This window comes from Mustela erminea, chromosome 2 (genome assembly GCF_009829155.1).
Source record: "Mustela erminea isolate mMusErm1 chromosome 2, mMusErm1.Pri, whole genome shotgun sequence".
Classification (NCBI taxonomy): Eukaryota; Metazoa; Chordata; class Mammalia; order Carnivora; family Mustelidae; genus Mustela; species Mustela erminea.
In genome coordinates, this window is record NC_045615.1 from 53,444,775 (window position 1) to 53,469,425 (window position 24,651).

The 24,651-nt window shown below is 34.6% G+C and overlaps 1 protein-coding gene across 15 annotated transcripts in view; it reads left to right on the plus strand.

Moving 5' to 3' along the window:
* PDLIM5 (PDZ and LIM domain 5) overlaps positions 1–24,651 on the plus strand; it is a 205,313-nt gene that overhangs the window by 94,458 nt on the left and 86,204 nt on the right. For 6 of the 15 annotated variants that reach the window (XM_032332916.1, XM_032332918.1, XM_032332922.1 and 3 more), the window contains 2 exons: positions 19,064–19,106; positions 20,726–21,144. In XM_032332916.1, the coding sequence (XP_032188807.1) occupies positions 19,064–19,106; positions 20,726–21,144 (462 nt within the window). Of the gene's footprint in view, positions 1–19,063; positions 19,107–20,725; positions 21,145–24,192; positions 24,210–24,651 lie in introns of all 15 variants that reach the window. The other 9 variants (XM_032332919.1, XM_032332920.1, XM_032332925.1 and 6 more) reach the window with 2 other exon arrangements.

Sequence of the window (24,651 nt, forward strand, 5' to 3'; positions counted from 1 at the left end):
GGAAACATCAGACCACATCTATGATGTGGTCTTAATGGCTTGGAAAGGGCAGTGCAAGATTGGGTGACTTTAGGTCTCCTACTTTGATTAGTATATTTGGAGTAGGTGGAAAGGGGCTAAAAATGTAGTGAGTGTATGTGTGTTGGTAGATATGTACATTTCGGTGGGCTTCCTTCATTTTGTTTTTTGTAAAGATTTTTTTTAAGTAACCTCCACACCCACCTTGGGCTGGAACTCACAACCCCAAGATCAAGGGTTGTATGTGCCAACCACTGAGCCAGCCAGGCGCCCTTGGTTTGTTTTTCAGTAAATCAGTTTCTTATGTGATATTTGAAATTATTAGTCATGCGTTCTTTTAATATGTATTTATCACTAATGTTACTACCTTATTTTGAATAACCAAATGTACTTCTTACATATAACTTTTATCGAAATATTTTATGCAAATAACTAAGGAAATTTAAAGGCGTACACAGAAAACTGTGCAGTTCCTTTTTTGGCCCTCCCCTTACCTGGTGTCTTTCATCAGAGGCAAGGCTTATTTCTTATGGTATTTACCTTTGTATTTCTAAATAATAATCATCTGCTAACTCTTGAATCTTCAGTCTTAGTTTATTTACTGACTTCCTATTATGGTAGGTGAGAAATTTGCTTTATAGCTCTCCTGCCCTTGCCTGCTTGTCAGTATCATCATTTGGGGAAGATTACTTAACAAAAATTTTTAAAATCCATTTTCAGTCTTTTCATTCTTAGAGCAATATAAATATTATGTGCTGAGTCAAAGTTTGGAAGAATTCTGTGTATTGGGAGTCAGAAAGAGAGTGTCCCATCGAGAGCACTTACTGGTAACATGAGCCCTGAAGGAGCCTGTGAGCCACTACCCCTGTCTCTGCATGGATTCCCTTAGCACACTGAGTCAGGGACCCTGGAGCACTTCTCTCCTCAGCACATTACACAGCTCTCTATGTGTTTTGTTTTTATCTGTGTGTTTGATGTAGAAAGAAGTTTAGCATTTCAGAGTATACGTAGACATAGCACTTGAGGATGAATGGCCTAAGTAAGCTTGTGGGAAATGTGAAGATATTTTCTGAAAATACAGTTTGTAAAAATCTCTTCTTTCACATTCTTCTTCAGATATTTGCTTATACTGTGCCACAGTACAGATAATCTGTACAGATAATGTCTTTGTAATCACTTTGCTATAAAAGTCTTTGCTAGGAATGAGACACTCATCATCCCTTTGTTATTGGCCTTATTATCTTTCTATCATCTTTATACAGTTTTCATCATTTTATTATTGAAGACCAGTTAATTGTTTTTCTTTGTGTCCCTTTTACTGAATACATGCTGTAATCCCCTTTAGAGGCCATCTTCCATCAAGAGATTACAAACTCATTTGAATTTAACTGGCTTTCAAATTAATGCTGTTTTCCTTTTTGTCAGTTACCCTTTATATCGAGCACTTTTCTCCATAAGAAAATATTTAGTGGGTACTGTGTCTTCGTAAAACAATTACACATACAACGAAGACCATTTGGAAGATACAGAAAATAAGAAACTCGTGATGTCTAGGGAAAACAGACATTCTCATATATATTCTTCTGGTCTGACTGTATATATGTAGATTATGCCTCCTTCCAACATACACTACAGGAATACAGAGTTGAACTGGGTGGACATGGTACCTGCCATCATGAAACTGTTACACTAGTTAACCAAGGAGATAGTCAGCATAATAGTATAATTAAATAATTATGTAATTATAATTTTGACAAATGCTTATGGTATAAGAGCACAGACAGTTTTAAGGAAGGGAGTAGCATTAGCAGATTTCATCGCTTTTAAAAAAAATTCTGACATAGTGTATAATAAAATGCCTCTGTAATATGCTATGTCTATACCAAAACCTAGTCTCCAATGTGTGTAAGTTTGTCAAATGTTATTTCTCCTTAGGCGATACATAATTGTGGTTTAGTAGAATTGACTACTGATGTGAAAAATTCTTCTGCTTTTAACTTTAGTATGTGTATGTTTTCATCTGAATCTTTTACTTCAGCTACTACTGAAGTACTAAATTAGTGACATAAACTGCTTATAATGAATTTGCCCATGACAGTACCATATGATGATTACAATGTTAAGTAGATTTATTTTACAAATGCATGGAAATACTTTTCAAATTCTAGGCTGTTTTAATTATTAACACAAGTCGTAGGTATAGTGCCCGATAATTTACATATATTGCTCATTTAATCCTCAGAATAACCCAGTGAGAGAGCTGGTAACCTCTTTTACAGATGAAGTTAATTCAGAGAACTTAATTAACTTGTATTGAGTTACTGTTGTGAAGATAGTATTGAGATGTAAGGCTTGGTTCCAAATAAAATTCATGCTTTTAATTTTCCTGGTATTATGCTCTGTCTTTGTATAGGAGGTATGAGTGGGAGGTAGGAGTGGGAAATAGACCCATTTCTTAAATGAGAAAATGGAGGTGTAGAAAAGGCTAAGATTTCAAGTACAGTAGAAAGGAAGATGAAGGAGTTGTTAACCATTTCTTTCTAAACTTCATTGTTCCTATCTATATATAAAAAAGATTCATCTGTATCAAATTCTATCCTGAAATGTCCTATGGTGGTAGTATAACATGGCCAGTGGAGTGCATTCTGAATTTTCTACCTGTACTTGGACTTCAACTAGAGAAGCTGTGCTTTGAATGAAATGCATTCAAGTATAGCCAAGAGTTATAATACTGACCTACTTTGGGAATAAGAATTTGGGATTTTGCTTTACTTTTATTCTAGGTGAGATCATAAATCACTGCTCTATTATATTTTTCTGCAAAATGGAGTGTCAGGGTCCCTTTTTTCTGGTAATAATAATACAGTGAGAATTAAGTTATGTAAGTATATATTGATCTTGAAGAATGTTCTTAATAAAACCATGTGTTTGGTTTCTGTAAGTGGTTATGATGAAATTTTTTGTCTAAAGCATTTCAGCTGTAACAATATTTGAGTCTACGTGTAGATACTCATGCTTGGTATTTTTGGTAAACTAAAGAAAATAAATTTATATTATACAATGAGGGATTGTAATTAGACTAGTAGGAAATTTTGGTAGTTTGACATAGACCAAGTTATTATTTGTCTATCAGGAAACCTGAAAATTGAAAGACTTTATTAATGATTTTAATGTTGATATGATACAAAGCCGGTTTAGATGACCTATTAAGATCTGTGGAATTCTTTGATTTCTCAAGACTTTACTAAGGATGTCAAATTTCAGACACTGGCCTAGTTTTCTTAGTATCCGGTTTTATTAGGCATAGACTACAGCAGATATTTAGGTTGCAGCAAACATTTTTGGTGATTCTGAAATGGAAAATTATAATTATCTGAATCGCACCTTCATTAGTGCTATTTTTACAAAGCTGCTCTACCTCTACTAATGTTCCTTCTAAATAACTGGTTTCTTATAGCCATACTCATCAATATTGCAGCACATTTAACTGCTGGTCTCTTTCTTCAGAAGACACATAATTCAACAAGAAGAGTAGTGAGTCATGCCACATCTTGTTTTCGTAGGAACACCAAAGCATAAGCATATGTCAGTGTTTGCTTTGGGGTAGGTTTCCCTAGAAAACAGGAGATCAGTGAGATGCTAAATTGCAATTTTATGTGACAGACAGCTGAAAACAAGGCCATGTGTGAAAGCAGCCAAACTCTTAGATGTTGTGCACGTCAAAACGGGAATAAAAATTACAGTGCAAGTTTAATTTCCTTAAATGTGGCTCTCAACATTAATTGAGGTATGCAGCTCACCCACAGCCTTGGGTGTGGCCCATGAACATAGCTGCTAACTCTGATCTATAATTTTTATATTTTATTGCCATGTATGACTGGGTTTTTGGATTGTAACCACTGATGTAAATGAGAGAGAAGGAAACACATTGGCCATACCATAACTTACCTGTTTTTGGCTTTGGCTTTTTGCATCATAACTTTTTTGTTGTTGTTGCTTACAGTACTTTAGTACTTGGAGTACTTTCGGAGAAAATTTTATTGTGCTGGATTTCTTCTTGGGGATTGGAAACAGAGCTTGTTGTCTGGACAGTCTGCAATAGTTTCTTATCAATATAGGCTCCCTTGCCAGTGAACTGTGATGGTTTCGGAGGCATCTGAAGCACACACTATCCCCCAAACGTTACCTCTGAGGGCAGGTACACATAATTGCGTGCTGTGGTGAGCCTCGGTGTTGTCCTTGTACCTTGGGTTCTGTGAAGTGCCTGAAGGGGAATTTAGAAAAGGAGAGTCATCGACTTTAACTCAGTAATTCAATACTTTCTCCTTCATCTAGCTTTTCAGAAACAAAGGTAGCCATCCCCTCGCCTGGGATTGTTGCTAGGTAAAAGAACTGTTCAGAAGACAAGTAGACTTGTCTTCATTTTCAAGCTGGGGATTTAGGGCTGATTCTATATATTATGAGTGATTTGGAACACAGTTATCTTTCCCATTTCCCATTATCCCCAGTACTCCCTCTTTCTTTATGGTAGCCAAGAACTGACATTTTCTGAAATTAAACTGATGAGTTGTCTTTAACAAAACTATATTGAGTTTTAATGTTAGATTCTTCTCTCATAAAAGCCTGAATCCTGGAAGAAGATTATAGTTGTCATTTATGTTCAGTTTCCTGTCATGGGGGGTAATAAATATCATAGCTGACACTATAATAGTGTCTGTTTATTTGGCAAGTACTATTTTGAGCACCTTACAGACATTTATTTTGTCATTTATTTTTCACAGTAACCCCCTATAAGATAGATAAATATTTTTACTATTCTTAATCTTAGAAATGAGGAAGTGGAGAGCTTAAGTACCATACACACTTAGTTAGACAGCTGTTAAATTAAGAGCTAGGATTAGAATCTGGGCAATCTGCTTTTAACTCTGTGAGGTAGTGGACATTCTAGGGACTACACTACTTACCAAAGTGCCTAAGCTAATTTAGATGAATTTTAAAGATTTACCAATGGTTTACTTGTCTTTAAGGTCAATATTAGTGTTGGATTTAGTCTGTTCTGAGTCTCTTATCGGTAATGATACATTCCTAGAGGGATAAAATAATTAGCTAATACAGATAGATATTCACAATATCTATGAATAAGGTCACTGTATTATACAGACTGTGTTAGAGAGCTTTTCGTGTTCCCCTGAGCTTGAAGGGACTTTGTGGACCAGTCTAGGCTTCTCCTAGGAAAGAACCCTGTAACAATGAATGATACAGCTCTTGTGTGAACATCACCACCAGGCAGCCCATTCCAGTTAGACAACTCTAATTAAGCTTTTTAATTAAAATCTTACTGTTGGTATTCAGCTAGAACATTTTTAGAAAAGCGGCCAATAGAGTTAAATATCAGAATAGTTATGGGAGAAGAGAATCATTGTTAATTTAAAAGGAATCAGGAACTTTGGTGCCAAAGCTATACAAGTACTTTTACACTTATTGTAAATAGTTTTGTTTTGTATTTTTCTTAAGGTCACAGTATAGAGCACATTGTGTGTTTTTCTGTGGACTGATTCTGATCCTTTGTGAGGTCTCAGTTCCTACTGTGAATCTGATAAAAAGAGAAAGTAAATACGATAGGAATCATCGATTCCTGTTCTCTAGAGATCTTTTCGGGAGTGCTTAGCACCAAGGAGAGGGAGATAAGCAGATTTGAGGATGTGTTTTTCTCTCATTAAAGAGCCTAATATAGTTCAGATTATTTGTGTTAAGAGTTAGTACTTGCTGGAGAATGTCATTGTTGGAACAATACATATGGCAACCTAGGGTCAGCATTTCTGTTCTTCTCAGTGATTATAATTCTGTCAAAAGCAAATTTAGTGAGATTGAACTTTACAGATATGCCCTGGCTAAAGTCCCATGTTAATTATTGTTATTATTTTGTTTGTTTATTTTGCTCCTTTGAGCATATTATCGAATGCAGTGTTTTTCAGAAGTTAAAACTAGTTTAATATTTTATGAATGAGTTGCTTCAATTCAGTGAGCCACTATTTGTGTGACCACTATTAACTAACCATTGTGTTTATTATCTAACCTGTCAAACTTGCAGACCTTTGTTCTCTGCCTTTGAGGAAAGATTAGTGTTTCTCAAACAAAGGCTTATTATGCATTTAGTTTTTTGAGTCAGGACCAGCATCTCCTTGCCCTCCCTTCTTTGTTTTGTAAATGAAATGCGCTAGAACAGAATATATTTTAATGAATTGCACATAAAAGTTTGTGTCTTATTGGTTCATATTTGGACCAGGTAGGTCATGCTATAAAATATATTTCTGACTCTATATTGTGATAAAATGTTTTACACTGATGGTCTACACTATTTTATACACTCTTGGCAGTACCTGGACACTGGTGCCAGTTTTAACTGTTTGTTCCTGGTCTACAACGAAATAAGTACTGAAATTGAGAATAAGCATTTAGAAATTTTTGAAGCAGTTTAACATTTGATCAGGGGATTTGTCCTATGGAGAGGTGTAGACCAGTTTGGGTGTTACTGAACTGACACGATGAATCAATGTACGTTACGAGTTGTGTGCTGTTTTGAAGCAGTATTCAAGGATCATTTCCTGATGTATTAGATTTGACCAGTGGTAGAGGGAATTAATTCTCTCAGGACAATAAGCTTACCTTTTGGTAAAATAGGTAGACTGTGTTGCTAATTTGCTACAGTTTCAGATTTTCTTCCTTTCATAACAGAGGTCTTAGGGTGGATAATATAATTTATAAGGTTTTATGTCATCTCTTTGTTTAAAAAAAAGTAACACTTTGTTAACATTAGGAAGCTTTGGAAATCTAATGTGTCCTAAATTTCACAAAATCTATTAAATTATTAATCAGAAATACAAGCAATACTGTTTTACTTTACAAAGAAAATTTAGTGTCTATAAATAAAGTTTCTTAATAAAGGAAAAATTGAATGCATTTTGGTCCTTTCTCTGTGATGGTACATTGTGATAATTATGTGTTAATTACAAATAATAAAAGAACTTAATGAATACATTTATTTATTTATTTATTTAATTTTGATTTCATTTTTACATGCCTAGCATGGAGCCCAGTGTGGGCTTGAACTCATGACTTTGAGACAAAGACCTGAGCTGAGATCAAGAGAGAGACATTTAACTGACTGAGCCACCTAAGTGCCCCCAAATGAACAAATGTTTAAATGTTTGTTGGCTTTAAATTTTCCCTTTTTAGATTTGGATATTATTATCATATTAAATATTTTGAACTAATTTAATGAGATTCAGTGATGAGGATATTGGACAAGATTCTACAGTGAACTGATAAATGTGGAATTGGGGTCTCATCTTAAAGTAATTAAATAAGGATAAACTTGACCTATGACTAAAATAACCACTTTTGATCATTAATTTTTAAGTTCCTGGACTCTGAGTAACTACTTCCAGATTTTTAAAAGACCTAAGCAGACTCTAGATTATTTTTTGAGGGTTAAATAAATGGAAAAACCTAAGTTGAGATTATAAAGAATGAAAAGTTTTCATTCCTGTGCTCTCCACAAGACAGCAGACTGACTTTGTTTTCCTAATAAGGCTGTGCTAAATACTGTAATGCTTGTCCTTTTGAATTTTATTGAAATAGCTAAAAATACCCACTTTACAAAAAAAAAAAGTTTGTAGTTTCATGTGTTTAGCCTAGACAGAAATAGAAAAAAGAGCTATATCTGGAAAAAGTTAGGGACAAAATGATGCCTCCAGTATTAGTATAGGACAGAGAACATATAAATGTGAACTTAAAAGAGCATTATCTTACAGTTGGGTTGTATGAAGAACACATTGGGTATTTTGCTATCTTCCATTTGTATTTTGTTTATCTCGATACATTTAAGATTTGGGGCAAGTTTCAGTCTCCCTTTCTTCCCCTTCTTTTATGGTTAATAAGTAGGCTTATACTGTTCAAACATATATACAATCTAATTTATTGCTCAACACTGTGTTTAGATCTAATCTTCTTTCATTTCCGATGTGGATTTAACTTTCTTACAAAATGAAATGCTGTGTCCTGCTCACTTAGAGGAGTAGAAGACCAGGTTCTTTTATTGGCAGAAAGTAGTTCATGTACTCTGGCTCCCAGTGCTTTCTCTGGCTGTACCCTCACTGTCCTAGCCCCAGTCTAGCCCCACTGGCACATTCAGACACTTGACACTTGCCATTTTGTTGGTGTGGAGTTCCCTACTTTAAGTCCCTGCTCAGATTTCCATCTCAGTTAGGGAGGCCTTCTCTGACTCCTTTACATAGAATAATATATCCCTGTCCTTATCTTGCTTTGCTAGACTCTGTTTCACTTGTTACTGTGTGATAAACTTGTTTTTAATTTGCCTCTCCCAAATAGAATGTAAGCTCTCTCAAAGTAGATAGTGTGTTTCATTTATTACTGTTGCCCTGTTGCCTGCAACAGCTTGGTGTGTTAGGGGTTCCAATGAATATTTGTGGAATTAATAAATTAATAAAATAAATTAAGGAAGTTGTAACACAGGTATTGTCCATGAACTTGAAGTGACATTGGGTATAGGACATACTGGTCAGGAATGAGAAGGTGTTTGGTTAAAATAACCGGTGTTAATATAGAAGGCCATACTAATAACAAATCTGGTGGTTAACAGGAACTAGACTCTGACCATAACATAATGGTATGTGTGTATGTGTGTGTGTATTTGATTGTTTATTAAAAAATTAAGGGCTGATTCAAAAGTATTGAATACTATCAAAAATGTATTAGTCAATGAGTTAAGTATGTATATGTGTATATTCATGTACGTAGGTATATATATTCAGTGCCCTGGTGTATGTATGAATATGCAACCAAAACCTCATTGAAGAGATACCATCATGGTTATTTCTGTAATCCTAGATGCTCAGAATACACCACTCTATCACAGGGATAGGTCAGACCTGTAGTCTAATTCATTCTGGATTATTGGTAGCATATCACCATTGATGGTTGTAATGGGAAGACTATGATGCGTGTTCCTGTATTTTACCAAGATTGTGAAGAAGACAAAATAGAAACATGTAGTTCTTGACATATGCACAGGAAGATCTTGTGATGTTGTATTTTGGAATCTACACTGCTAATAACTTCAGAAGCTGGTTGCAATTTTGAGTACAATACTCAGTCTGTCATAGATGATGTTCATTAAGGAGCTTCTAGCTCCATCTTGCTGGAAAATAAAGTTATTAGAGAATTCTTATTGCTATGGGGCAAAATACGTTTCTTCTCTGGAAAAATACGGAAGAATAGATTGGAGGCTCTGTAATCTAAAAAGGCAGAGAGAGCTGTTTATAAAGCCTGTGGAGAACTTGCGTTCTTATACTCAAATCTTGGTTCTCCCATTTCCAAATTCTAAATTGTGGCCAAATTCTTTAACTCATTTAATCTTCTGTTTCCTATATTTAAAATGAGAATAGAATTACTCTCTCGGGAAGAATTGGTGAGCTAATTTTTATAATGGGCCAAGTGAAATTTTTGGCATTTGTTGATACTCAGCAAGTGGTATTTTTTCATCCATTTCTAATTTGTCGTTGTTTTCTCTTGAAACGTATCCTGGTAGATAATTCAGTTTGATTATAACAGTATATAATAAAAGACAAAATAATTTCTAGAACTCAAGGGTCAAACCTTCTGTATAAGGAATAGGAAAGTAGTATCTATTACTGCTGACTTTGTGTCATTTGCAAAGATGTGTATTTGTGACCCCATTTCATCCCGGAAACAATTCCTCAAGGGAAAGACTGTCATCCTTGTTGTATCAACAAAGAAACTATAGAGTAGCTGATTTATTTTTTGGTAACCGAGACTTGCAACCTTCATTTAGCTATTTCTCAAAGAATTCCTCTATCAATGAAGATTTTGATAAGAGAAAGCCTGAATATGAAAGGTAGGCTCTCTGTCTTTTTTGGGCTTTAAGCTTTTCTTAAAAGGAAGAAAAAAAAAGTAAGTAAAGATTAAGCTTATGAATTGTGCCTGTTTTTTGTTACTTTTAATCCTTCTCTCCAGCATCTGATGCTTATCAGGGTTTTCCTGAAGCAGTGATTTTTATATGCATTGCTAGGTGTCTTGTAAAAATCTAGTTATGCGTATAGTTTGTTATTGATGCCTACTTTCCTAATACGAATGTTATCCACATTTGTTATTTAAGGGTATTTTAATAGTATCACTGAAAGAGCCAGAAAAAATGTAGATGTATAAATGGAACTCCTGAATTTTCACAGGTAGAGTATTTACTTTGTAAATCCTGTCATTTTTGTATTAGCAATGAAGGATTATGTTGATAAAAAGAAATATTTTTTTTCTACCTCATTGGAGCTGGGAGAGAAGCCATATATATATATATATATATATATATATTTAACTTTTTATTTGAGAGAGTGAGCAAGAGAGAGCAGGAGAAGGGGGAGGGGCAGAGGGAGAAGCAGATTCCCCGCCAAGCAGGGGACTCCACAAAAGGCTGGGCCCCAGGACCGTGAGATTGTGACCTGAGCCAAAGGCAGACACTTAACCAACTGAGCCACCCAGTCACCCCAAGAAGCTATATTAAATAGAAGTGGTGTGTGCACAGTGCCCAAAGAAAGATACAGACCTGGTAGGTTTTCAGACAATGCAACTCTGTTATCAGTTGCTTGTTTATATCAGTCCTGAAAGTATTACCATCCATGCCTGATGTGAAATAAAGTACAGAGTTTTTTGGAGAAGAGTGGGAAAGAAGGAAATTATACTTTTCAACTTCTCTTACAGAAATGCGAGGTGCATCCTTTTTAGTTGCTCCTTTAGAATTTTTTCTTTAGTTGTATTACTAATAGTTCCATTTACAATATGTAGAAGAAGATGAGAGAGGTTTTTAGGAGCCTTTATCATGTATTAGCAAATGATCTGAGGTGCTGAGTAGTGGAGTTAAAAATAGTGCTTAAAATGTCATTTTTAATCCAATAACATTATCTCTGTCTCTTCACCAAGCTTCAGTATCAGTTTTATGTGGTGTGAATTTTATTTGCATGGGTAATTTGGAAGTTTAGATGGGCCACTCAATTACCAGTAGAGGGATTAAAAGGAATTGACAAGTAATGCCCAGCAACCACAGAAAGAATGATGAGAAGCTAAACTCTGATTTCTTATACCTGTCAGTGTCTAACAAATTGTAATTAGGGTTTTTTTATTATGCAGAATAATTGTGAGGCTTAGAGTCCAAAAGAGCCATGCTCATAATAGGGTTATTTCCTAGAAGATTTGTTATAATCAAAACCGTAAAATGATCGACACCAGACGTTGGCCACATTTAGACCCCTACCTGTTTATATGAATAAAGTTTTATTGGAACACAGGCAGGCTCACTCGCTTACATTTGTATCATCCTTCTTATTCTAATGACAGACCTTTAAATAGTTAAATTGAGATCCCATGACCCACAAAACCTAAAGTAGTGACTAGCCCGTTTAGTAAAGTTTGCCATTTCTTAACAATGGGGTTTATAAAATAGATTCTGTATTTAAAACTTCTAATGAAAAAGAATTTTACCAATAATAAGAGTGCATTATCCTGAACTTAAAAGTTCCTTTTATTTAAACTTGAGCATATCTAAAATATTACACAATTTCTTTAGCATTCTTCTTGGTAGAAGTTCTTTTATAAATACTAGTTAGAAAAATGCATTTCTTTTTTCCTTCAGTGGTTCTGAGGTTATTTTGAGTGTGGACATGAGGCAGAATTGACAGACCTAATATTCCCTGTTAAAAATGTTCTTGTGGAAATAAACGTTGAGTAAAACAACAACAAAACTTTTTCCATCTAGAATCAAGTAGAAAAATGTGAAATTTTGCATTGATCACTGTATAAAACTATCTTATTTATTGCCTTCTTATCAGCCTCCTTCATTAGAATGTAGATTCCATGCAGGGAACTTAGTCTTGTTTACTACTGTATTCCCTCTCGCTGGAACAGTGCCTGCCGTTCAATAAATACTGATGACTGGACAGAGGAAAGGGTGATCTCAAGTGAAAGATGTCAAGTAACATATAAACCTGTCACCAAAACTAGTTACTCAAATTGATCAGTATTCAGTTTGCATTTCTGAAGATCTTAATAGCATTGAATTTGTGAACGTCAACCGTAAGATAGCCACATACCATGAGAAGAAATATTTGTTAATCTCTTGGCTCCTTCTGGGTGAGATGGCTATATTTGAGGGAGGAAAATGTGGACACTGGCATTAAACTTGGCATTAGCAGTCCAAATTATTTAATATCTCTGGACTTTATTTTTGAAATTAAGCAGTGTATTGTATATAAGGCCTTCAATTCAGTGTCGAGTTCCTGGTGAGGCCCCAGTAAATGGTAATGTAATGTAATGCTGATACTCATACTGTCATTTTTTATATAATGGGAAATACTTGATCATTTTAAATTTGCCTAATGTTCTCTATTCTCCCCCCACCTCCGAACCTCCACCCTGCCCCTTACAAGTGTGCCATGAGGTCAGGCGAGCTCAGTAGAAGTCCTTTCCTTCTTTCCTTCCACTTTTCCTCCCACCCTCCCTCTTCTGTACGTTTCTGGCTTGATTTAGAATTGGTTGATGACAGTTTCTTCTCAAACCCCATCAACCGCTATGACCATCTAAGAAGGATCTTAAAACAAAAGGCCCTCATCCTTATGTATGGAAGTATTTATCAAGTGGCATCTCTTTGTTCTGGATTTACCAGAGCCTCTCCCCGTTTTAAGCCAAGCCCATGCAGAAGGGGTCTCAGGTACTCAGATGGGCTAGCGCAGTTCCTTGCTTCTGTGTTCTTCCCTTTTTTCTTCACTGTTCAGAATCTGTCCAGCTTTGGGTTCTTTCTCCCTTTTGGAAGGAAGAAAAAGTACTGTTTTAACAGTCCCCAAAGGTAAGATAGAAAAGAGTGAGAGAGAAGTCAGAAGTGAGACTATGTGTATGTGGTGAGCACAGTTTTTTAATAGCTAAAAGGTATTATGATATAAGTTTTTTGTACTTTATTTAGAGAAAATTTAATCCTTACAGATAATTCTTGAATTGTTTAGAAAAAAGCATGAAGACATTGCCATAAGTGATTGAAATGTTTAAGGTTTGAGTTTGCAGTAGAGTAGACTGACTGGAAGTACAATAAAATATGGGGAAATTGTTTAAGAAGACATCCCTCTATACACTTGAGCACTCACTTTTTCCCTCTGGAGTTGCTTTGTTATTGCAAATTGACAACTTTGCAATTAAAGTGATTAATGATGTACCCTAGTGTTTATGGGTCTTGAGGTCAGTGAGCCCAAAGATGGCCATGCTGTGGGAAACTTAGATAGAGCTCATCTCACAGAAGAGGAACTTAAAAATCCTCCTGTTTTCTGTATGATTGTTTATGAGTTAAGCATATTAGATATGGTTGAAGGAGTCACTAAGACATAATGAGTAATGTGAATAATCTTTATCAGTCTAGTTCTGTTGCTTAGTTCCTCATTCTTAAACACCAGTGTGAATATTTACTGGCTAGTTTTTTTAAACTAAGAGCACATTATTTTATAAAGCAGTATTAGAAAAATACATTAATTCAGTATATAACTTAAATATAACACCATTCATAGGATGTCCATAAAATGCAGTTTTATTTGATTTTTTTGAACCTAATCCCTGATAGAGCTATTGCTTATTTATGGCATTATTTTTCCCATATATTATTCTAAGCAGCGCATCACAATTCTAGTTTCTAATAAAATCCATTATAACATAGAAATAGTTCAGCTGTGTAGCCAGAAGTTCTCAAACTGGTTGCAGTGCACCAGGGATTGTTATTTTGGATGCTGCTCTCCCAAAAATCAATCAACTTTCAAAGTAGATTGTTCTAGCCACACTGATGGCTTTGTTCTTTGAATTCCATGAGCTGAGGAGAGTACTGGGCCAGGGCACTAGTCTCTCACCATCATGGCTTAGTCCTGTACAGTGGCTTCACACTATGAGAAGAGAGAACAATAAGCAAATTGTTGAGCCATGGCACTAAGCCATTGCCAGGATCTCTGCTGGTTTGAAACACAAAGTACATAAAAGTGACTTGTGATGATCACTGTGGTTGAAATGGAGATATGTCACCCTGTTGTGTATTTCCCAGGATTTGGAGAGAAAAATGTGGGAATAATTTTTAATAATTATACCTCAGTTTTTAAAACTGCTTATCTATTTAAACGTCTTTTAAAAATGATTCACTTTGAAGTAATCTCTGACATTTCTAAAGTAAAGGAGCAGATGATCAGTATAATGTATTTTTTTTTTAAAGAAAGACAACTGTAAAAATCTTAATTTTGAGAAATAGTTTTTCTTACTCACATATTGGGATTTTCTCCTCGGAATATAGGAAATACATTTTTCAGTTTGGTGAAGAAAATAGGATTTTCCTCCCTTAAATTATTCTAATAATTTATTCTAATAACCTTTGGGTAGCTTATTTAAACACAGTTGAAGAAAGCACTAGTTTGATAAAGAATATATTCGATATGACAAAAGGTTTTGTGGATTATATGGACTGTAATATTTCTTTTCCTTTATTTTAGTCACTTGCAGGAGGCTTAAGTAAACATTTCAGACTTACAAAGATTTACTTTCTTTACTGTTTCTTTAAAATAGCATTTCCCAGAGGGTTTTTTCCTTCTCTACTCCAGTCTTGAGAAAGGTTTCCTAAATAAATAAGTATTCTAAATACATTAGTATGCCATACTTGAAAGGGGTATGGACAACAGTCTGCAATATTTTTTTCTTTAGGCAATAAAGGCTCTGAGAAGTTCTGTGCCTAGCATATTTATGTAACTGAAGTATTACAGCTATCTTTGGTAACAGAATCTCCTTTTTTTGTTTTGTGTTTTGAAAAGTCGCTTTCCGTGAAACATACTTTGAGAAGTAGTAAGAGCACATGTATGTTTTATAAAACAGAAAACACAAAAGAGAAAAAACAAATATTCATAGCCTTTACTAAAATGTTAGTCTGTTTCCATCTACTTTTTCCATGCACTGACCATACTGGATATTCTATTTTATATCTTTTTTTCACTCAATATCATAAAGTAGGCATGTTCTCACGCAATTTAGGATTCTTTCAAAGAATGGTTTTAATCATTGCATTTTCCTATTGTGGTTTTATTGCAATTAACCATTTCCTCATTGTTGTTTATTTAAACTGTTGTTTCCAGTTTTTCAGTATATAAGTTACATTGTAGGGAATGAATATCTTTATACATAAAGCCCTTTCCTTAATTCCAGGTTGTTTCCTTATGATAGATTCCCAGCAGCTGATTATTATGTCAAAGGGTATGAGCTTTCTTCAAGGCTTATTTATTTATTTATTTATTTACTTTATTTATTTGACAGAGAGAGCACAAGTAGGCAGAGGCAGGTAGAGAAAGGGGGAAGCAGTCTTTCTGCTGAGCAGAGAGCCTGATGCAGGGCTCCATCCCAGGACCCTGAGACCATGACCTGAGCGGAAGGCAGAGCTTAACCCACTGAGCCACCCAGCTGCCTCTCTTCAAGGCTTTTTATAAACAAATGCGAAATTATTTTTCAAGAGAGCTATATTAATATATAGTTTTTCCAGCAACATGCAGTCTCACAAACATTATGTGTTAACATTTAAAAAAATTCTACACACTTGAGAGCAAAAGGTGATATATCTTATTTTGTTATTTTATAATAATTAATGAAGTCTGACTTGTTAAAAACCTAGTACCAATGCTGTTCATTAATTTTGCAAATTTCATTTGTCATGTATTTTAATTTCTCAAAGCATAGTAGTTTGTGTCATAAGAGTATGTAATTTTACTTAAATATACATGTAAGTTAAAATACACTTAAATATAAGATAAATACACTTAAATACTGATCTTATAAAAACGTAATTAATGCATGTTATAGGTACATATACTGTGTGTTTAAAAAAAATTGGGAAAATTTTTCCAAATATTTTTAATGTGGACAGTTTAACTTCTCTACTCCAAAAAGCAAAACCACACTCTAAAATGAGGGCCATTTTAGGTGAGCCTGGGTGGCGAAGTCGGTTGAAGGTCTGCCTTCAGCTTGGGTCATGTTCCTGTGGTCCTAGACTTGAGCCCCGCATAGGGCTCCTTGCTCAGTGGGGAGCTTGCTTCTCCCTTTTCCACTCCCTCTGCTTGTACTCTCTCTCTCTGTCAAATAAACAAATAAATAAAAATTTTTCAAAAAGTCAAATTAAAAAGAATTTTTAATTAAAAAGTAAAATGAGGGCCATTTTAAATAGAAGAGTTAAAAAAATTATGTGGCTTTGGGGCACCTGGGTGGCTCAGTGGGTTAAAGCCTCTGCCTTCGACTCAGGTCATGATCCTAGGATCCTGGGATCGAGCCCCACAATGGACTGTCTGCTCGGCAGGGAGCCTGCTTCCCCCTCTCCCTCTGCCTGCCTCTCTGCCTACTTGTGATCTCTGTCAAATGAATAAATAAAATCTTTTAAAAAAATTATATGGCTTAAATTATGAACGCCTATAAATTTTCAGAGGTCAGATGAATACTTGCATGTCGTAACAAAGTAACTAAGCAAATCTAAGTTTCAATGATTTTATGACTCATTTGGTGGTTATTTAAATATTTAAACCCAAGGAACTAATTTTTATTGCACTGAGTGCCAACTACTTTATTTGACATTTCTTTATAAGTAAGTCTGTTTTTCCCCTACAAAATGATGTTTTGTTTTTAATGTTTAATGGACTTAATTCTGGGATTTTGAGGGTGTGTTATCCATTTTTTTTTAAAAGGTTATTTATTTGACAAACAGAGATCACAAGTAGGCAGAGAGGCAGGCAGAGATTGAGGAAGGGAAGCAGGCTCCTTGCTGAGCAGAGAGCGTGATGCGGGCCTCCATCCGAGGACCCTGGGATCATGACCTGAGCCGAAGGCAGAGGCTTTAACCCACTGAGCCACCCAGGCGCCCCATTTCTTTTTTTCTGACTGCTTCTCTTAGTTCAGGTAGTTGCACTTGTGAGACTGAATCAGAAAGTAAGCAGGGCAAATAGATTCAAGTTTCAGATTTTAAGTTCTTCTGTTAATTCAAGATTTCAAGCAGTACAGTATTTTTTGTTGAGCTTTCAGCGCATAAAGTATTTTAGGACTATTATTATTCTGTGCTTTCTCAACAAAGTAAGAGGTTGGATTCCAAAATTAAGTAAACTAACCATTCTGATCTTCTCGTTGTTATTGTTGCTAACATTGGTTAAGAACTAACACCTAGGAAAAGCTTAGGGGTTTGTTTTCATAGACATAGGGATATATGCATTTTATTCTATTTGGAAACTTGGTGACTGTTAAATATCAAGTTCTTTTTTATAAATTATTTTTACATTGCTAGAAGAGTTCCATGTACCTTTAAGTGTCCAGATGAAAAAGAAAACCACCCTATTATGGCAAACTTCCAATAATGTCTTGGGAGATTTTAATAAGTAGATCCTTTGTGATTACATCTCATTGTGAAATTTCAATGAAAGGAAGATTCCACTGTTCTGTACTTGAACTTGTTTCCTTTGCTTATTATAATAACCCTATAAGCTAAAAGAGAAATTGTCTATTTGAGAGTACACATGGAAAGTTATGCAACTTCACAGAGTATAATTCTATATTGTGGTAAACGAATGTTAACATCCATTGTAGCCTCTCATTAGGTCAGCCAATTATTCAGTTGGTGCTTGCCCTAACTAACCAATTTAATTGTTACTGGAAAATTCATTTGCTATTAAAAATGATCAGAGTTCATTATTATAGAGATCAAATATCCTATGGTAGTTTCTTTTGTTGGCAATCTGTTCTCTCTATAAGTAAAATAATCTCATGGTCTGTAGCTTAAAATTGTCATCACTTATTTACCTGCTATAGTTACATTTCTTGAATCTTGTACTTGATATCGCAGCCTGTATTATAAGAGGAGTCACATTGCTTCTGGCATTATTAAACGTAATATGTACCTTAATATTGGGTAAATTATTAGAAGCTTTCCCAGTCATTTAGTTACTGTCCTTGACTGCAGGTAATATATTGTAATATGTATATATCCTATGTATATCCTATGTAATTTACTTACTCTAAACGTTGAAATACCTCATCTGAAAAATGGGGATAAGGATAGTTGCTACTTTGGTTATTTGTCATGATTATATGCAATAGTTGCTCCAAATCAATTATTTTTACTGTTAGTCCATGCTAACCAAAGAGCGAGTAATAATACAAAAAAAAGGGCATATATTGGAAATACCTAATTTGAATTGGAAATAGGCTCTATGCATGGAGTTCTGCCCTTCTTTCCTTGGTCTCTCTTTTCCACTCTTACTACTGATGACATATTACATGCCAGGCACAGTGTTGGTGTAGAGACACAAATGGGATATGGTCATTTCCTTCACTGAAATTATAGCCTAATAGAAGAACTTAAAGTTTAGTTTTAACATAACAAATACATTACCTTGTACAAGCACTTAGGAATATAAACACAAAATAAATACTCATTCAGTGACTCCATTCAACCAGAACTTACTATCTTCACAGAGACCAATATCCTGTGGTCATATTCCTGGGTGTTTGAAGAAAAGGCAGATACCAGGGGAGATAGAGGTTCATATTAGATTTCAGGAACCACTCAAGGATGAGAAAGTCATGTTTATTATACTTTTCAGTTTTGGGTGGAGAATAACCGTAACTGAAAGCTTAAACACGGGTGCATGAGGAAGCACAATTGGTGTTTGTCTGTCTTCATTTGAGTGTGTAGAAAACTAATGAATATCCAGTGTGTAAGGATATAGGTACTTGCAGCATTTGAGTTACAGGAGTTAATTAGTAGAGACAAATAGTCAAGACTATGAATTATGAAACTATAAATATTTAACATATTAAGGTATATACTAATAAAATTATATTAAGTTATTTGTAAAAACTTACGGTGATTTTCCCTTTTTTCTTTCTTTCTTTCTTTTTTTTTTTTTTCCTCCCCTTTTAGGGCATCTGCTACACCCAAGCCTGAGCCAGTTGCCGTGCAGAAGGTGTGTTTCCCATCTGGTATCACTAGGTTCCACTTGATTGTCCCTCCTGAATCACTGTCATTTCCATTCTTTGTCTTAGGCCATACTGACAGTTTATAGTTTCAATACAGTTTTCCTCACAGTTCTTTTCCTTTAAAGATTGTGGGGGGGTGAGGGATGGAAATCAACACATTCTTAATTGACATTTATAATTATACCCATATTATTAAAACATGCTTTCTTTAGCCATATATTATCTAACTTATATCCATATTTCTTACATTCACATTCACTTTTATTTTGTCTATGTTTATTCACATGTTTTAAAGAGAGTAAAAAAAGTGGTTCCAGAAAATGAATGTCACAAGTCTTTGATAACATTTTATTAGTAATATTAATAGGTTTCTAATTACATTTTCAGAGTATTCTAGATTAGGTTATTGGCAAGTACCTTTCTTCTCTCATATATATTTTCAAATTGTCCCAAACCATTTTTCATACACAGCTGGCTTATACTTTGGGGGGTTTTCTCCTTAATTTTATTTGTGCCTTTCCACTGAATTACTTATATTGATTTGCTGAGACATAAGTTACTTCCCTCCTCCCAATTAGCTTTATTATTTCTATAAGATTAATTTAGATTACTTATTTTTTCTTAAAATGAAACATAATAGGGCCACCCTTGTAGGTTTTTAAAAGAATTTGATTGTTCTTCTTTTGGGATGGTAGGGTGAGTAGGAATTTATTCTTGAATGTCACAGAAGCTTAACCTTTTGTTTTGTTTTGTTTTGTTTTGTTTTGTTTTAAACTTAACACTTTCTTTGGGATAAGGATTTGCAAAAACAAACTATGTTAATTTTAGGAGGAATTAATCTTTCTTAGTAATTAATGTTTCTTTGATAAACAACAATAAAGAAACATCCAAGATCATTTTTTTTTGAAACAACTATTAACTATTTTGGAAGAGGGAAAGAATTTTTATTCCACCTCCAAAGAATATCTCAAAACATTCCAAAGAGAAAAACAGGTGGATTTTTGAGATTTTTTTCTTTTAAGCAATATCTTTATTCAAAATAATCATTAGAATGTGCACATTTTTAGTTAGATGAGAAAATGATCTTTTCCTTCTGTTTAAAAAATATTTTTTATTAGAAGACTTAGAAATATGCTGTTTTTTTCTGCGTGAATCAAATAATTGTACTCTGGGGAGTAATTAAACATGTTTGAGAGATGGAATTAAATCAAGACTCTGGATATTCTAAAATAAATGTTTTGGTTAGCAATATTTTGTTTATTATGGGGCATTTAAAATTTTTTTCCTTTTGGGAAATTAAAGTGTCTGTTGACACTTACGATGGCATTTAGGCTTTTTGATAGTTTTCCTACTCTAGTTCCTAGATATTGTGAAACTTCTTTCATTTTTATAAAAAAAAAAAACCTCATCGTGTGCATCTGTGTTATGCATGTTGGGATCAGTTGGCATGCATGTTACGCTCTATGTTTTTATGTAGAAACAAGTAAAATCGGGGCTGCTAACACGATTGTGTTTGTCTTTTTAAAAACTAGCTGTGTGTTCTTTTCAGTTCTATTTTGCATGTATTTGGTGTGTTTTTGTGTATGTTTATTTTTATTTTACATAGGGAGAACCTAAAGAAGTAGTTAAACCTGTGCCCATTACATCTCCTGCTGTGTCCAAAGTCACTTCCACAACCAACATGGCCTACAATAAGGCACCACGACCCTTTGGTTCTGTGTCTTCACCAAAAGTCACATCCATCCCATCACCATCGTCTGCCTTCACCCCAGCCCATGCGACCACTTCATCACATGCTTCCCCTCCACCCGTGGCTGCTGTCACTCCTCCCTCATTTGCTGCATCCGGACTGCATGCTAATGCCAGTCTTAGTGCTGACCAGCATTCATCTGCACTGAGCGCTGGTAAACCTGCAGTTAATGTCCCACGGCAGCCCACAGTCACCACCGCGTGTTCCGAGACTGCTCAGGAGCTAGCAGAGGGGCAGAGAAGAGGATCCCAGGGTGACATTAAACAGCAAAATGGGTAGGTGGCCAAGGGTGCTTTCTGCTCTTATCAAAACTCTTCTTTCAGGCAATTTCCGGGAGATAATTTACCCCCACTCCCCATCAGCGGTTCTTGGAAGGAAAGAAGATAAAATTTTATTTGCTTCATTAACATGTAGCTTTATATTATACACATGTAGCACTTTCTGCAAGGCAATTATAGGTTAATCAAAACCTGAGTACTGCATTTTGACATGTTATGAACCATGTAACATACTACTCTGTAACTCTTTCTCCAAGTCCTGGTATAACGTGGAGCAGCTGGCACTTATAATGCAAGGCAGATCTTGCATCTTTCTTTCTCATTTTTTCCATCCTTTTATTAGTCACTGAAAGTTTAAACAGAGTGGTTACAGTTGTGTCAGCTTATGTATCTCATCCTAAGGAGAGAGGAAATGAGGAGCTTGTAAGAAGCTTTTTTTCTAGGAAGTAGTCTTAAGACAGAAAACAAATTTAGTTTTGACTCATGTCTACGTATGATGCATTAGCTTAGGTCAGATAGCCAGCAACATTCTTTTCAGATAAGCTTAAGCTAGAATTTGGTCTGTAAAAGCAAACAGTAATGACAGAACAATAGCATCGAAGGATACTTCCCAAACATCAGAAACAAATTAGAGGATGTTTTCATTGTAAAGGTTTTTCTAAAATGTGAATAGGTTTATGGAAGTGGACACTAGATGTTTAATGTCAGTGGAAGTTTTGAAAATCTATTCCTTATTATTTTTTTCCTTTTTGAGGCATTTAAAAGCATTGGTTGATGTGCATTTTCAGCAGCTTCCTTTATAGATGGTCGTCTTATTCTTTTTGGAATTCTGTGACTATACTTGAAGCCAAAGTCATTTTTGTAAAATCATTTTGATCACATTTATTGTGACAAAAATGTGCTTTAAAAGGAGAACAAAGGAAAATCATCTGCATGCATGATTTTTTTTTTTAACCAATGCCAGTTCCCAGGAAAATATAATTAAAATAATTGCGTGCATAGGTCCTTTCTGAGATAATCCCTTCCGAATGTTAATTCATGTAATGAAGGGGCTGTGCTTTCTGTTGCACCGCTGCCATGGCAACGTGGGGCTTTGAAAAGAAGGTGGCAGGGCTCCAGGCTGCTGCTGAGAGAAAGAGCAGGAGGTCTGGAAGAACAGCTACTGCTTCGAACATACAGTTTTTGTGGTTGTGGGTGGCTTTTTAAAGTTTTGAAGCATATATTGAGGAAAATTAGTGTCCTTCAAAGAACGTTATTTCTTCTTTTATTTGAGAAAGAGAAATAATATGTAGTGTTGAGGTGTGTTTGGTTGTGTTTTGTTGTATGTCCATTTCAAGACAATAGAATTTAGAGCGAGCAAAGTGGATATTCTTGGAAGAAAGATGCTGCCTGTCAAATTATTGGCCCCATAGAAAACTAAAAGCAGAAATCTACTATGTTAATTAAATTCCCATTTCAGTGTAAGAAAGTCCACTGGAAGAAGTGTCTGAACAAAAATATTTCTCCTCCTTACATTTCTTGAAATTTTATAAAATAGTCTTCTTTTTCTTTTTTTCTTTTTTTTTTAAGGAAAAAAATCCAACTTTACTGATTCATATAAGATAGTCTTCATAGTGGAAACTTATACAGGTAAAAGTAAATTGAGGTATGGAAAAGTACTATATTTACAACATGAAAATATGAATAAGAAACTTAATAAAAACAACTTTATAATGAATAAGAAACTTTATAAAAACAACTTTGACCCTTAAACATAAAATGATTTAAAGCTTATTATTTTCAAACTGAAACTGTAGGCAGTGGTGTATAGTAATAAGGCCTCGATGACGGCTTTTTAATCAGTGGACATGTGATTACTGAGCATGTGCCTTTGTCTGGCACTGTGCAAGAATTCGAGGAAAGGGGGGTTATTACATATTTTGCATCGTGAACAAGCAAGGTACTGCTTCACACTAGCAAACTGGGTATATTTAAAGATAGGTTGATTTCAGATGTTGTCCAGGTGATGGACAATGAACACTAGATTAGTCTGAAAACAAGTGTGGTGTCTGTGAAATTCTAGGACAGATTTGCAGTTGACATTTCTCTCACTGCATTCAGATTAGAGAAATCAAAGATAAATCACGCTTTTTACTAGTCAGTGATCTGTCATTTTGAAGGATAGGTGTTTTGTGGTATTGGTGAATATATTTCCCTCATCAGGTAGCAAACTTTGTCTGAAATAATTGTCAAGAGTATTTACTAGTTATGTGATTAGTACATTCATTTTTCATATTTTTGTAATGTTACAAAAGATATGCAATGTTGAGAGTTGTGACTTTTTATTAATTACTTTTTATTTTAAAAATAATACATGCCAGTAACCAAAAATTTAAGAGTTCAGAAGGGTATAAAGCTAAGTTCTTAAGTTGACTTTTTCCTCAAAGCAGAAAGATTATTAGTATTTAAGTGATTTAAAGTCATTGGCCATTTTGCCAAATTGATAGGTGTCTCACCCAAATTTATGTGGGATTAATTAACATAAGACACAAGTGTTTATTTGTTATGCATTACTACTGAGAAATTATTACTCATCATAAAGTGTAAAATCTGTAATTATATTGATAGTTTTAGAAGGTTTCTTAATAATGCTATATAAGTGCTCTTGTTCCTTCTTATAAATAACACTGAATAAGGCACTTTGTGAAATTTTTAATCTTTCTTCTACATATACAAATTATTGGTCTTGACTTGCTATTTTCCTTACTCCTCTCCCTCTTTACTCTACTTAGACCAAAATGGGACTTTGTATTCCAAACTGGAAGGGAAGCTATTTTGCATCAAGTAGTTTAAGTAATTTACCTTTTCTCTTTCCATATGCTCTTGCATTATAATGTGCCACTGCTTTCAAGAGGTAAGTGCGTCATGTATCCTTTATTAATTTCAATTTTGTTGGACTGCAATTTCTTCTAACAGTTCCAGATGTCATTTTGAAGAAACTGGTGGCCTTGGAAGATGCAAAGTATGATATCATAGTAATATTTTAAAATGCTTTTCTTTTTACAGAAAACACAAGTGACAAAGTTAGTATCCACATTACTGGAGAGGAAATATGGTGATTTATATATGAGTAAAGAGCATGAATGTGTCTGATTTTTGCAAAATTAACATTTTGCAAAACCGCTGTCATTAAACACAATTTAGTGTTTTCAATAAGTTTGGTTTGCATTGCTATGTTGTAGTGAATTGCTTTTTGGTAATAAATAATAGTATTTAACTTTTGCCATAAAATATATGTGGGGTTTGCTGTGTAGTGGTTTATAAGACATAATGCTTGGGGGAATGTAATTTGTGTCAGTCAAGACTGTTAAAAGACAAAGAGAAAGATACAAGAGAAAGCATAAACATACGTAGCGCTAGCAAATAACACGTACAAAACTGAATTGTTTTCCAAATTCACATAACAAACCAGTGTTCCCAGGTAAAGTTCCTTAAGAACCTTTTTGATTTTTTCAGCAATGTTGC